This window comes from Melospiza melodia, chromosome 3 (assembly GCF_035770615.1).
Source record: "Melospiza melodia melodia isolate bMelMel2 chromosome 3, bMelMel2.pri, whole genome shotgun sequence".
In the NCBI taxonomy this organism is placed as follows: domain Eukaryota; kingdom Metazoa; phylum Chordata; class Aves; order Passeriformes; family Passerellidae; genus Melospiza; species Melospiza melodia.
Genome location: NC_086196.1, coordinates 124,703,208 through 124,719,755, shown reverse-complemented (window position 1 = coordinate 124,719,755; position 16,548 = coordinate 124,703,208). Strand labels below are relative to the sequence as shown.

General features: G+C 38.8%; 1 protein-coding gene across 1 annotated transcript in view; it reads right to left on the bottom strand.

The window, feature by feature from the left end:
- The window catches only part of LGSN (lengsin, lens protein with glutamine synthetase domain), a 59,864-nt gene extending 45,961 nt beyond the window's left edge, over window positions 1–13,903 (bottom strand). The window contains exon 1 of the mRNA XM_063153517.1: window positions 13,790–13,903. Coding sequence (XP_063009587.1) covers window positions 13,790–13,903 — 114 coding nt within the window. The remainder of the gene's footprint in view (window positions 1–13,789) is intronic.
- Between the last annotated feature and the right edge of the window lie 2,645 nt (window positions 13,904–16,548).

Below are 16,548 nucleotides of genomic sequence, written 5' to 3'. Positions count from 1 at the left end.
CCTTGCACAAGTGGTGTACCCAAAGTGATTAGCTCAGTCATTCCTGATGGGGTCTTGTAAACAAATTATTGATTCCTGGGTGTTTGAGGGATGTTGATTAGAATTAGAGTTTAAAGCAACTGCTCATCTTACTTCATCAGAAGAAATTGCAAAAAATGTATCAAGGAGATCAGTTGCTTAATAAAAAGTAATTTTTCTTATCTGTGATATGCTGGCTATTTAAAATATTACTGCAATGGAAGAAGCAAACCAAACAATGATAACACACATGCTATATATATAACCTGTCTTGCCTTAATTAAAGTAGTTTACTTTGTTTACTATTGGAATGAGGCAGGCCCTGTGACTTGCTTTAATCTGCTTATTCAACTTCTTTATTAAAATCATGCTTTTCAGCTGTGATCACTAAGCCAAATAATACACACTGTGAGCAAAAAGCTTATGAAAATCTGTATAAACTATTTTGATCAGTCTTAACAAAAAGTTGAATTTGGCTTCAAACAATGAACCTTTTTTTTCTGTGAAGCCTTTTAGGAAATCCCACTGCAAAAATTCTCAAGCTTAAATGGTAGCTACTGAGGATACCATTTGCTTGCTGGAAACATTTAGAAAGTTTGATTCACTGTGCATCGTAGAAAATCAGAGAAAGTAGAAAAAAATTTCTGGATTCAGTTGTACATTTGCAATACTGACGCAGTCATAAACCACTCTTTGATCAATTTTGTGGTTCAGCTTCACTGACGTCGACGTCCTTGGACAAAAGCACTTGTAAGTAGCTGCATAGTTTAATAGATTTTTCTTCATGAAGCCTAAATTTATATGCACATCTATGCAGTGTCCTTGCACTCTCACACATACTTACACAGTTAGCAGAGATCCTGATTTAGCAATCAGGAAAAGGCTTTCTCTCAATCAGAGTTGTTAAGAAGTTGAAGCCTGAGCAATGGAGTCTTTCATTGTAAATGATGCATCATGGAGAGTGAAAAGTTTTAGATTAGATAATTAGGATTAATATATTTTATGTTAAGATTACAGCCATCTAAAAACAACCCAAAGAGAGACTGGAACAAGACACACTTTAATGGATGCATATTATCAAAACCTATTTGATTTAGTTGATGGACTATAAATCACATGACAAATTCATTTTCACATGACTGCCCAGACTTTCTGCTTTAGACTGGCTCAGAAATGCCTTGGTCTTTCTCATAGTGTTACCGAATTTCTTCTCCCCAACCCAGTCAAAAGCAGAGTCACATCAGGAATAAAAAATTTACTAAGTAAAAAAATTATATTCCTGAACATTGAAGCTGAAAATGCCTGTTTTCCTTATAAATCTGTGCCTTGAACTTGTTTGACTTTGGCCAGACAAGACACAGGAAACACTGCTCTTCACAAACTGCCCAAATGCTGCCCAAATGAAGTTTTTCATTCCAGGTTTCAGGCTCCCTTTTCATGCACATTCTAATAGAGTATACATTCCTATTGCAGACTTTAATTAACAGACTTCCTCTCCTCTAACTGTTAATTTATTTGCATAAATCTTGGGGCTTAATTATTTTAGAGATGTTTACCACTTTGTCAGAGTAGTAGAAATCAGACAGAACTTTCCAGTTATTAGGGAGGATTCAAAAAAGTCACCATATAGGCAGAATTACCTCAGCAGACGCAGTTGCACAAAGCTCATTTATTTTTGACAAACAAAAAACCCAAATCTAAAAAAAAAAATTACAGTTTTGGATTCCAAGATTGTTTTATTTTTATTATGATCTGGCTTTGACTTCTTTGCGCCATTATCACCTGGGAAAGCTTTGAAGACTGATTCTTGGTTCAGATTCCCCAGTGACAGCTATTAATCTCTTCTTATCTGAACTGTCTCTTAAAGGATGGAAAGCTTCTTTCTCACATCATCTCTTCGTTATTACCTATTCACAGAAGTGTTGGAGTTGGTTCTGAATGCTAAGGAGGATCATCTCAGCTTGCTAATGAGGACAAACACAACATCAGTACAACGGTGACTAGCTTTAGAAGAATTTTCTGAGGTGATAAAACTGGTTCTTTACACAAAAAGATGCTGAATATTCCCACAGGGGAAAAGCTAGTTTGTGTTTCTCGTACATCTCTGCAATATTTATTTTTGAACACAGTGTTGGAACACACAGTTCATACAATGTGATCAAGTGAGTGCTTTTACATTTTAAACTGCGTTAAATGGATCCTATTTCACTCCTACTGAGCTTGTGGCTGAGAACAAATTAGATTTCTCTCCAAGAAAATGCCTGGAATTGTCTGTTTTTCTTAGTAATTTATTTCACTACTTAATGTCCTTCAATTTAATAGACCAGTATCTGTAATAAACTGCATTATTAACATCTGTTTTCACATTTTCCCTATGGGGTTCAATGAAGCCCAGCACTATGATGCATAGTTTGTGAAATACAACAGTTCATGGACAAATTCAAGCACACTAGAGTCAGGGTGGCCAAAATTGATCCCACCCATCTAAAATCTGGATTTTGGGGCTAAATGTGCCTGGACCAGAAGTGACTTCTCATGCTACTTAGATTCCCTCACCTGCAAGCAATATTACAGCTGCTGGACACAAACAGGACCCTCAGGCCTTGTGTATACCAAGTTTTTCCACATTTGTTGCCTTACAGAGTGCAGTAGCCTGGGAGGGCAAAGGCAAGGGCCCACACGTCTGCAGCAGTGCTTTCCCAGTCCCTGATCTGAGTTCTACAATACCCACTTCAGGGACATGGAATAAAAAGCACAAACAGTATCGGGAATACACATTTCCTCATTTCACATGACTTTTTGTCTTCCTAGGTCTATGGATTTTTTGCAGTCTTTTTGGCATAGATCCAACTTCATCTGTACTGTTGATTATCTGCCAGCCTGGTGCTTCCCAAAACTCTGAGACAAGGAAGATGTGGGTTCATCATCTCCTAGAACAAAGGTGATGGCCAAGTTCTTGCATTTCTTGGGCAAGTGCTCTAATTCCCTAGCTGCTGAGCAATGGCAAGTATTTCTTCAAATGCAACTCAGGGCTGGGAAATTCCAAGGTGATGTTCCTGCCTGCAATGAGTCCATGACAAAGTTTCAGCCTCTAAACAAAGTGTAGTGTTGGTGACCAAGATGTGCCTTGTGTTCATCCTGCTGAAAATAGTTTTTAGATCTTAGGAAAACTCTAACTTTTCTTCAGAGGTAAAAAGCAACTCTGGCTCATATGACAAGCACAATGTAGAATTGCCAGAGCTTGACTCCTCAGTGATGGGTCCACTATAGTGGCAAAGTAACAACCTCCCATCTAAGATATTTAGCAACAGTATGATGTGGCAACAAATCAAGAGTGGTCTTTTCTGTCCACTGTAAAAAATTCTAAAACACCTATTGATTCTCAATTAGACTACAAGGAAAAGAAACTTAGGAAAAAATTTTCTGCTCTGTTGATTGATTAGAATTTTGTAGCTTATCTTTTGAGGCTTTCTTTGTGTAGGTTGCTGACTTTGGCAGGAAGGTGTCTGGCATCTTGTAGGAGTGCCATCTGACTTAAAGGAAGAATTTTTAAGAAATCATAGAATCTCAAAGCTATAGAATCATTAAAGTTGGAAAAGACCACCAAGATCATCAAGTCAGACATTTGAGCAAACACCACCTTTTCAACTCAACGATAGCACTAAGTGCCTTGCCCAGGTATTTCTTGAACACCCCATGGGATGGTGTCAACCTCCCTGGGCAGCCTGTTCCAACATTTGTGGTCACCCTTGTAGTAGTTTGAAAGCAAACCAGTGGGAGATCACAAGTCAGAAATACAATTTAATAGGAAAATTAAAATAAATGCAAAAATACAGAATCACTTGCAGAGTAAAACCTGGCACCCTGTTGGTCAGGGTGTTGGTAGCAGTCTGATTAAATGGTGGCTGCAGTCCTCCTGGAGTGACCGTGGTTCACAGATATGGTTCTGTTGAAGCAGTGATCCTGTAGAAGAGTTTGATCTTCCTCTAAAGGTCCAGTGGTGGTTATGAGGCTCTTGTACTCTGGGAATTCACTGGATAAGGCTGTTGTGGTGTTGTAAATCTCGGAATATATCCAGATAGAAATGCTTGGCTCCTCCCCCTAGGCAGAACATCTCACAATTGGATGATGTAATTTTCATCAGCCATGCAGTGACAATCAATGGCCCATTAACAGAAGTTGTCTTCCTGGAGGGAGGATGGGTCATGGAAGAGATAAAGAACACTGCTCCACCTGGTTTTAACAGCTGGCCCATTGAGAGAAGATATCCCCCAGAGTTATCAAAGATGACTTAAGAAGGAGATAGGGAACAATGCCCCATTTGGTTTTAACAGCTTATGAAGATGGTGATAGAATACTTACCTTTGGGTACATCTTACATTGTAACCTAAGACAACCTCAATGAAGAAATTCTTCCTGATGGCCAGCCTGAATTCTCCTGGCAGAGCTTGTGTCCATTTTCTCTTGTCCTATTGCTGGCTGCCTGGAAGAAGAGGCTGACTCCTACCTGGAATAAAACCTCCTTTCAGGCAGTTGTAGAGAACAGAAAGGTCTTCCCTGAGCCTCCTCTCCTCCAGGCTAAACAACCCCAGCTCCCTCAGCTGCTTCACACAGCGCCTCTGCTCCTTTGCTTTTCTCTGGGCTCGCTCCAACCCCTCTGTCTTTCTTCCAGTGAGAGGCCCAGAATTGGACACAGCACTTGAGGTGTGACCTCACCAGTGCTGGTGCCAAGAACAGAGGGACAGTCCCTTCTCTGGCCCTGCTGGCCACTCTGTTACTGATACAGGCCAGGATGCCATTGGCCTTTTTGGCCACCTGGGCACACACTGGCTCATGTTCAGCTGCTGATGATCAGCATCCCAGGGCTTTTCTGCTGGGCCCCTTTCCAGCCACTCTGCCCCCAGCCTGTAGTGGTGCCTGGGGTTGTTTTGACACAAGTGCAGGACCCAGTACTTGTATTGCACCTCATACTGTTCTTCTTGGTACATCAACCCAGTCTCTCCAAATCCTTCTGCAGGTGATAAATCAGATTAAATTTTCATCGGTGAAACAATTCTTTATTGGTATGGGCGATTTTGAATCTGTCCTGATATTTTATTCTTTATAAACAGAAGTGGAACACAATAAAGACAAGCAAATATTCTAGTTTTGTATGTAAAAGCATCTGATATGTATTTGTATGTATAAAGTATTTATATACACATAAGGTAAAAGAAGGTAAAAATAATCGTTCCCCAACTAGCCATCTTAAATTAGGAGTCAAGTTCATACATTTCACCAGAAAAATAGGATACTGAGAAATCTGGAGGATGAGCAATTGGCAGTTAAAATTTACTTAAATCAAATTGCAAGATAACTGTTGTATAATGTTCTTCTTTGATGTAGCTTATTTTTCTGCTTGACACATCTGTTAAGCTGTAAATTCAGAAGTACTCTTAGTGAGAATCTGAATACTCATCACCACCTAATTTGCTAGGGATCACAGGAAAGTACATTTGTATTCCACTATATTATACCACATCTCAAACATACATATTGAAGTTTAGGTCACAAAGTACATGACAGTGAAAAGGTAGCATTACAAATTTAACAAATTAGACAGTAGTGATCTTTCGTTAGATGGTTGAAAACATTGCCAGTCCCAGGCTGGTCGTCTGTCAGTCTGTAGGAGGCTGTTGGTGAAACCTGTGAGCAATCCCCAGTTGACTTCAGGCAAAGGTGTTAGGGCTGGTATCACCTCTGTCATGGACTATTTTGTCAGTCTTGTTTGAAATTAGATTAGAAATTGAATCCACAAGTGTTTTGGCAGCCAAGTCATAGAGAATTAAATAGCACATTTGGGGCCATTAATGGCTTCAGCTGAGACAGGTTCAGAAGAGACATTTTCCCACAGCCTGATTGATGCCTTTCACGTAATTTAAGTTCCTCATCCAAAGAGTCTGAGCTTTCTGCAGGCAAAAGATTTGTACTGGAATGTGATTTGAGTACCTTCCTGAGGTCAGGAAAGAAAACTTTTTTTTTTGCTAAACAATGGTCTCCCATACCTGAAAGTTTTCTAAATATTTTTTCTTGGTTTATTAAAGCAAATGGGACCACATGTGGTCATATTAATGGGCTGTGACAGTATATGGTACAAGGAACTTTCCTTCCAGGATTTAAATGGTGGTGCAAAGTTGGGGTATCATTTTCTAAATCACCTGCACACACATGACCCCATCAGGCACAGTGCACTCCAGGGTTTATGGCAGAACAAAGCACCAGAGTTACTGACGCAGAAACGGATTAGAGAAAAGCAAAACAGTGCTGAAGAAACACCACTGTTGCTGGTGGTCAAAGAAATTACTTTAGAGCAGCTTTCCTCATCATCCAGACCTGGATATTAAACTGCTTTTATAAATGCTTCTGCCATAGCACATCCCTGGACAGCATACACTGAGCTCCGCAGATCACTGCTTGACTCATTTTGTTACACTTTTTTACTGCTTTTTTCCTTTCAGGTGGACATAGCTTTTTTTTTTATCCAATGTTTCAACATGACAGTATTAGATTATGCAAAGCAAGGAATTAGTCAATAAAAAGTGGCATTTAAACATTCTGTGAATAAACCACGCCCACTCTTGGGTTTTTGGTTTTATTAACTATGAAAAGACTATAATCTCTGCAGGGCTACTTTATATTTTGTTTGTTTTTTTTTTTTTTTTCAATTCTGGCAAAAATTTGCCCTTGAAATTACCAGTTCCAGCTACAAAGAGGCCTGAAACCTGTGTTCAGATACACCGGGACACAGCCAATGCAGAGAGGTCAGTTGGGAGCCCGGGATGGCCCCAGCACAGGGAGCACTCCATGAATAGACACAGCCCCATGAGTAGGACACAGCCCCACGGGAGCAGGACCTCAACAGCCCGGGATGGCCCCAGCACAGGGAGCACTCCATGAACAGACACAGCCCCAGGGAGCAGGGACCTGAACAGCCACAGCACGAGATGGACCAGGCCCAGGAGCCACCCAGTGCTCAGCCAGGAGCAGCAGGGTCCATCCAGGCCACCAGCCCCCTGCAGGAGAGGTCTAAGGTCCATCCAGGAGACAGGCACACCTGCTCCACACCTCAGGCCCAGGAGAAATAAAGGGCAGGGGTCCCTGGGGGAAGGGTGAGGGTCCCAGGGAAGGCTCATCAGGGCCATTAAAGTCAATTCATGCCCTGACATGTCTCACCATGAAACAGCAGCAACACTTATTACAAGTCTATTCTATTGCACTTTTCCTACAAGTAAAAAAAAATCAGTCCCGGGGCTACACCAGTATCAGTGTTATCAAAAACATCTTACAAGTTTCACAGTAGAAAGTTTTATCTGATATTACATTTCATCTATCTTGAAAACCTTCTAAATGACTATTCTATATCTTTGTACTAGATCTATCAACACAGGACATAACTTCTTATCGTGCCATGTATTAAACTATTATTATCTATCCCATATAGATGTTTCAGTTAAGGTCTATGCTGCTGGGGTTGTGCAAGTATAAAATAGAAAGCAACTTTTTGCCTCAGCAGAAGTTCTTTAAACATAGCACAAGGCACTCTAATAAACAAAGCATATTAAATACAGTAAGTTGTGGGGGGAAATGGAAAATAAAAGACAAAGGAAGTAAAATTGTACATTAACAAAAGGCAGCAAAATGAACTTGCATCATTTTGGTTTGATTCTTCAGTTGAGAATCATACCTAGTTGTCAGAAACCTCCTCTGGATGTTTATTTCCAGTGATATTTCTGGAACACTGTTTCTGTTCAGTATAAAATTCAACTTGCACAATTATTTCTTTTTTTTTTCTTTTTTCTTTTTCTTTTTTTTTATTATTCTTTGTTTTATTTCTTTTCCATCAAAAATTTTCTAGTAATAAGAATTCCTGGCACTGCGTTTAAAACCAAAAAATATTCTTAATTGCCCTAGGATCTGACCTGGCATTACTCAATGTCCCCACTGCTGACTGGCTAAGAAAGTGTTTTGCAGTAATGGAAAATGTGTACAGGTCTGCTGCTTTTGAAGAGAAGCAGCCAAGGAATGTGAATTTTACAGGAGATACTCTGCTCCTCTGAGATGAAATGGGAACACAAATATCTCTGAGATACTCTCAAATTCTACACATCTGCAAATCTGGGGGAGGAAATTTATATTAGTTACAAACCTTTAGCATTTACAGAAGATAAATATAATAAGTGCCCTACCTAAATAATCTGATCACCATAGTAAATATCTGGTCTGCTAGATACCCTTATTTGTAAATAGCCTCTAGGGCTAGAAAAAAAAGGTAGAACTAGAGAAAATGAAATCACTCCCAACCCCAATGTATGCTAAAAAGAAATGTTCTAAAGTCAGCCAAAAGGAACCACTTTTTTAAAAAATAAAAGGCAGTCTGATCTCTTTTTGGGAGATTTGATTCCTTTCTTAAACCAGTAGTTGAGTTCATCTATCCCCAGAGATCAAAAGCTAAGACTTACCCATGGATGGCTTGTTTTAAACACCACATTTAAAAAAAACTAGGCAGTGAGGCTTATATTCAAAACAAATGAAAACTGAGGACATAAATCTATCCTTTACATTTTATGCATGAACATCAATTTGATGCCACATTTCTTTTAGCAAGGTGGAGGTGCAACCTCAGCATCATCCATCGCTTGAGGAAATTCAAGCCCAAATAATTTTGGATTGTACCCTGAGCACCCAACAATGGACTAACTTGATAAAAAGAGTACTTGCCATCATTCTTGCTCTAGTTGTCATTGTACACAGAAGAACATAGTGATCTGGCCACAAAACACAAATGCATGAGGGAATATGACAAAGTAGGCATAGACACTCTTCTGGGCAAACAAGAGAGCAACCAGAGCTCTGAGCACTGATACTTTTCCAGAGGAAAACATAATATATTAAAACATTATTAAAACATAATATGTGTTTTACATATATTACCTATGATGCTCCAGGATCAACATTCATCATTTCAAAATTCAGGTCACACTTCTGCCAGTGTACAACCTAATTATTACTCATGGGGTCAAGATCTCTATTGTCTTCAGTCTTCACAGCCCAGTGAAATGGTCTTCATTCTCCAAATGCTTTATTTCCAGAAAAGGAATGAGCAGAATAATTTGTTGCTCATATCACTGTCCACAGTGGGCTGAAAGCAGACTGCATCAGAGCAGATAGGAATTATCCTTTCCTGGGATTTGCACAACTTTTAGACATACTGTAGCATCACTCCTACAATAACTGAAAATATAACAATTATTATAAAGAATATGAATAAAATATTTAATAATGATACATTCCCTGAAATCTGAAATGGAAAAATTCTGACTATTTTTGTTGGGATCTTTACTGACTTTCTGTTCTTGTGCTCCTATATGTGCTGGCCTTATTCCCACAAATCATCCTCAGGCTAAGTGGGTCTCATCTGCCCATAACATCTGTACCTGACTGAAGGGCAGGGAGCTTACAGCACTGCTTCTCACAGCAGGAGGAAAATTCCAGGCAAATTAAGGCTTTTGGACTCCTTGATACCTTAGGCTCTATTATAGTTACTTTTGGCAGAAGGAGGGTAAAGTGTAGTAAAAATCTTGGGATTTACTGGTCCCAGAAATAAACATAAGGAGGTCAAATGCATAGCTCTACAGAGTCCAGCACAGTCATGGATGTCAGATGATATTTTAGAAACCAGGTATCCCTAAAGTCAGCTTGTATAATCCAAAAATATCAGTAACAAGTACAAGGGCAAAAGTTACTCAGTTTTAGATTCAAACTATTGCAGACTGACTGCTGAGATGCTTGTGCATGTAACTGGGTTAGAAAATATTCCACTGTAAAAACTTCTGGAATTCTGGATGCTTTTCTGAGAGAACAATATATGTGAATACTTACAGGTCTCCAAAATTTTTTCCTGGTGTGAATCAAGCATGCTGTTTTTGCACAGGGAAGCCAAGACACACTTGGTACCTATTTCCTGAAGTTAATGTGCAGAAAACATACATTCACATTTTGTGTCATCTCTCCTTGTCTGTTCTCCCATGATCCCAAATGGGCTGCTTTTATCAATGTGCACCAGTATGTCTACCCCATAAGGTAAAGAGCAATAAAGGAAATCAAGAGAGGACTACAGGAATAAAGAGTATCTCGGTTGGGTAAACACAGTATCTTGTGGAGCCAAGAATATAAAATACAGAAACTGTAGTTCTGGTGCCCAAGAAAATGGAAGAGGTTAATCAGAATCTCAATCAGCCTAGCTTCCCATAAGTTTGAAGAGCCCTTTTTTAGGGTAGCTTTCTATGAAGCTGACCAATCTCAGGAAACTTCTGTTAATAATCAAGACAGTTGCAGTGATGCACATACTGACATTTATCTCTGGTTACAGTGATATCCAAGTCCTCAAAATTGGTAGCTGCTGTAAATCTCTAGACATTTCCTATCTGAGTAATGATTTAAAAAAAACCATTTCCCATCTTTCATCCTCCCATGTTAATCACCTACAGGGTTGCTTAGCCCACTGAATCACAGACAGGCAATCAGCTGAATGCATTGCTTAGAGATACTCAAAAACCAACTTTCTGCTACTTCTTTAAGCTTTTCTCCATGACAGATTAGAGTCTGTCTGGTTTCAAGTCAGGACTTTTGGAAAGTCCAAGCATGGATGAATTCTACCCCCAATCTAGAGCTACAAATTATTTCTATTCTAATGAACAATAATTATCTCAATGAATCAGTATTTAATCTTCTCAACAAATTTAGATTTTTCAAGAAGCTTTTCAAAAGATTCTGTCACAAGAGCTCTTTTAAAAAATGTTCAGTGTCAAGAGAGGAAGAAGGAAATTCCTCTCATGGTAACTAGTCAAAGAACAATCAATTACTACTAGAAAGAAATGGCAGATTTTTCATAGAGAAGGAATGTGCCATAAGAGCCCCTCAGGTATCTGTGTTTAGACATATGATATTAAATATATTCTTAAATGATCAGGTTAAAAAGTAAAAAGAGAGGAAAAAAAATCTCCAAATGGAGCAAAATTACAAGAATCAGCACTGGAAATAACAAGGAAAAGTTTCAGAATGGTCTTATATGCTCCCATATATACATGATAGAGGGACAAATAAAATTCATCATTCATGAAAGCAAATCCATATCTATCATTGTGAAGGAGAACAAACCATAAGGCCACAAACTTAAATTTATAAATACTAGAATTCAAATGACCATGAGGAAAGTGATCCTGGATGTAGATCTTGTCTAAAGTTTTCTGTTAAAAAATGTTAAAGCAAAAAATAGAATATCAAGAACTATTATGAAACCAGTGAAGAATCAAATGGAAAAAAGGTTCTGTGATCGTACCACTAAGAGGCACAGTAAAATCAGAAAATAAATATAATTAGAATTGTTTTGGAATTAAATAAACTAAGATTTATGGGGAAAAATGGGGAAATTTCAGATAATTATGAAAGAAAAAAATCATGAAATTAGAGAGAAGCATACAGAAACTGTTAAAGGCATTGAGAGGGCGAATAGGAAATAGCTATTTATTGTTTCCCTATTTATAACATAAAGACAAGGTGGAACACAATGAAATTACCAGGCAACTGGTTCAGAGCAAAAGGAAGTATCTTTTCATGCAACACATAATAAAACTGTAATACTCATTGCTACAGGATGTTGTGAATGCCTGAAATATATAGGCTTAAAAAGAAATTAGACAAAATTAATGGATGAATTAATGCAAGATCTCCGTTCTGGAAGTCCCAAAGCTTCAGACTGGTAAAACTTATAACCATGGGAAAAATTAATTATGCCCTTGTATTTCTCAAAATATCTACTAGTAGCCACTGTCAGAGACACATCAGTGAGCTAGGTAGATCTAACAAAGTTGTTCTTCAACACAAGAATTCAACTCATTTTTTTGTTGGAAGCACGAACTTCACTCATATTCTAAAATGAGAAATTTTTTTTTAAAGTCATGGTTAGACTTTATATTAGTGGCTAGATAGTGATTGGATAGTGGTTGCAAGCTAGTGGTGAAAATACTGGTTTGATGTCTCAATTCTGGCACTGAGTAGAAGCTTTTGTCATTTGATGGCTGATTTGTATGATGGGGTCAGTCTGATTCCCAGAAATGAGATGATTCCACCCAAAAACCATGCTCACAAATAAGACTCTGAGCGAAAAGCCCATTAATTCAGTATACTTCAGCCCTCTTCATTAGCAGGACACATGGATTGGGGTACATCAACAGGCCTACACTGACAGCCTTGTGTGTAAGGCTGGCACTGGAAATCTTGTATGCAAGATCTTAGGATGAGCTTCTGTAAACCCTCAGTAATGTAACAGAAGAGTAATTTTCCAAAGATTATTGATATTATTCAGGATTATTCCCTGCACCTAACTGGCTTTCAGGACTGGGGCCCTTGTCTAGTTTTATGTAGTGTAGGGAATGAAAATTTCAGGCCATTTCTCCTTTCCAAAAGAGCTCCAATCTAGAGCATAGCAAGGGACAAGATAGGTATTAGTGGAGGGAATATGAATGGAGCCCATGTTAGTAGACTTCATTCCTTTGAGTGATGAGGCTGAACTGGAGTTTTGCCTATTCTTTTAGTATGGGATTTCCTAATAGATAGGAAGGCATTGTGCTGTTGAATAGCTGTTAAAGGGAAGGTGATAGGGTAGGCAAGAAAAGGGAAAAGAAGCAGAGATTCTTTCACAGCTTAGTTTATAGGATGCCTCCTAAACATAGTGAAGGGCTTAGAGACTATTGAAAACCAATCATAGAATCACAGAATATGAGATAGAAGAGACCCACAAGGATCATTGAGTCCAACTCCTGGCCCTGCAGAGCTCCATCCCCAAGACTCACACCTTGTGCCTCAGAGCACTGTCCAAACACTTCTTGATCTCTCTCAGGCTTGCTGCTGTGACCACGGCCCTGGGGAGCTGTCCCAGTGCCCAACCACCCCTGGGTGAAGAACCTTTTCCTAGGATCTGACTTAAATCTTTCCTGACACAACCTCAGGCCATTCCCTTGGGTCCTGTCAGTGGTCACCACCTTTGGATGGTGACTCTCTAATAATTTAACAACTTTCTTATACTGCAGCAATCAAAACTGCACACAGTACTCAAGGTGAGACCACATAACTAGTTCAGAAAAGACAGTACTACTGAGACTTCTTGCTAATAATCAACAATTTATTTTTTCCATGCTGTGTAACTCTTTTTTTTTTTTTTTTTTGTCTGCATGGTTTTCATTAGAGTGTGCTTTCTCCTTGACTATTGTGAGAAAATATGGTAATAATCATTTTGTGGAATACAACTGTTTGTCTTCAATGTTGTTAAATAGCCTTGCTTGGAAGGCAGGCAGATTGCCGGACATGTGGATTCTGAGGTGTATTTTGCTCTGCAGAAACCATTACTAGCTGTTCAGATATCACAGATGATAAACTAGATACAGACACACAAGGGATTTTAGATAGATCAAATTTAGATGGTTTCAACACTGACAAATCCATACCTACAAGATTCCATGAGAATAGGACAAATAAGGCTGTTTAATAATAGTTTAGCAAGATTTTGTTGCTAAATATATTGGGAAGAGACAATCTCTTGATACTTGTTAAATTCCAGATAGTCTGAGACGTGACTGGGATTCTTTCTGCCACTTTGTGCTTACTGCACAGCATTGTTGTAATTCAGGCACCAGATCACTCTAAGTTTGGCATCAATGTCAAATTTTTTACTTACTGCTGAAATGGGGCTATGAAATCTGATGTCCAGAAGAATAGGCAGCAGTGGGAGGATGGCAGGAACTGCTTGCACAGACATGGTGTGGGGGTTAGATTTCATGGTGATCAGCATTTGAAAGACAGCAGCAAGCAGCTAATTGTTTATAAATGACTGTATTCATCCATTCCACAGGGCAAATTCTAAGCTAATGATACTTAAATTCAATAGCCTGCTACACAATCAGACAGACTACAAATTAAATCTTTTAAAATTACAGCTTTCTCACAACAAAGCAAACAAATAAATAAGAGAAAATAATGTTTTCATTTGTAGTGTTTGCACGTTGATAGATTACTGAGGTTTAGATTGACTCAAATGCCACTTAACACTTCTGTACTCGAAATAATGGATTTATTTAACTGAAATATTGTAAGGGGTTTTCACTCCAGCTATCCATTTCTGCCCTCTTAGGAGATAACTGCTTACTTTGCACAAAGTTGCAAGACCAGCATGCCACTAAATGTTTTGAACACATTTTCTTGATTCAGTTGTTTTTTCTAGTTTTGCTATTACTTGTTACTTAGAATTGAAGTGCATCTGCAAAAGGTGTTAATTTTGCTATGCAAATTTTTAGTAGGCTGATACATCTATAAAACAGCCAATAATATATTTCAATCCTATTTCTTATTCTCTCAAAGAATATGAAGACATCACTTTCCATTAAACTTCTGTCTTGAACCTTCCCCATTGGTCTGAAATAAGGTTGTTCATCAGTTTTATATTTCTATCCTGCTGTCTCTTCTATGCCTTGAGAGGCACACAAATAAACCATTCAATCTTGTATATACCATGGAGGTGTTTCTGCTTGTACTTTGGCTACACTTTGTTGTCTTTGCCATGTAATAATTGCTTATGCAAACTCTTTGAAACCAGTCCCCAAGCAAAGGAGTAAGGCAACCATCTTGCCTCCCATTTTTTTACTGTTAGGTTTTTAACACTGAGTTTTTTGCAATCACAGCCTGTTGGAAATGTCAGAGCTTATTAGACATGAAATCATTAAATACTTCACTGGCAAAACAGGTCTACACCAAATACTTCAATAAACTGCTAATAAATACATCGTGATAAATGTAACCTTACATCCTGAGTAGAAAGTAAATACACCAAGATACAACTGCACATTGGTGTCTTTCAGATGCTGATACCCCACCTGAAACATCTTCCTCTAAACAAGTTTTTTGCCCAGGGACTACTTGGTCAGACAAACCTCAACAGATGCCTGAGAGCTGAATAGCATAACCTCGGAGATACAGGCCAGTCTAATGGAATGACACACTTCTGCTGATGCCTTTTATCTGCATCCCCTGTGAGATATTAAAGCTGTATTCAGGCTACTAACTCAGTGCTCTTAAGTGTGACGCCCTGAGTGCAGAGGAGGACTAACTGAGTGTTTGAAGCTGTTACTGACTTAAGCTGTTTGCCTTAAACTTTCTTTGCACGACCACCATGGACATCTCCTGACATCAGGAAAGAAAGGGTATTTTAAAAGTTTGCAGCAAATCCAATCAAATCTTCCAGATTATATGAAAATGCCTTCATCCTTTCTGGGGATGGTGGCATTATTTCTGGGGGTTTTTAATGGCTTAACTGAAGAGCACACAACCATCCTCTAATGTGTAAGACTATTTGCTACAGCTGAAACCAAGGAAAGTTAACTTCAGTGTCAATAGGGAGCTCTGCAGCTAGCCCAGGTGAGTGGGAGTGGTACTGTTGTTTCTCCTCCATGAATATGCAAGGCTTTCAATCTGTATGTGCTTTAACTTCTAACTTTTTTTCCGTTTTATGGGCACACAACTGGGCTCTGGGTGTTCTGCAAACAGGGACATCTTATGGGTTGGATTTAAAATCCATTCTGCTTCAAGAGATATAATTATGAAGTGATCACTGTGAAGTCCTGCCCAGAATCCTGCCCCAGGTCTCATTTTGTCTCTGGAACTGTGGCCTGTCTGTACAAAGACCACATCTATCACATATATCGATGTCCCTGTCACATTACAGACACTCAATGACTGATTTCACAGATTGAACACAGTTTTTCCTTCATCTGCAGGCACCAAGCTTGCTCAAACAAACCCTCACTTGACCTATCCTATCATCTCTGCAAATTTTTCTCTCCAAGCAGAATCAGTTAATCTCCAGGGAATAATAACCCCCTCCTTGCAGAAGGACATCTAGCTGAAAGAAATTTTTTCTTTCAGCTTCTTTCAGCTATAATACTATGTATTACCAATCATAGTAATACACTTTGCAAAACTTTGCTTTTCCAGTGACACCATATTCCAGATGATATTATTTCTTGCCTGGATGCTTGCCTGTCCTTGCAGTATCATGTTTTGATACACTATTAGACAAATTAATCTAGTCTTCTCTTGGATTAAGCAAATGAGTGTTTTCATACTCTTACCAGGACACTTTCCTCCCCTGCTGTGCAAGGGTTCACCATGGCCTTAGGTACTCCAGGATACCAAGGAGAAAGAGAATCCTGAGTTCACAGCAGAGCATGTCAAGAAATTAAACCAATTTTCCAATACCTAACAGAGGCTCAGGTGAAAAATTTCTAGCAGTCACACTTTCTTCCTTAGCATGTGATACATGGAAATGTCACTATCCTCATTTAAAACTTCTGCATCAACTGACAGTCATTACAGCATAAATAACAGCAATTTTTCTCTTTAAAAATTTAGAAATTGAGTGGGATGAAGATGGGACCTAGACAG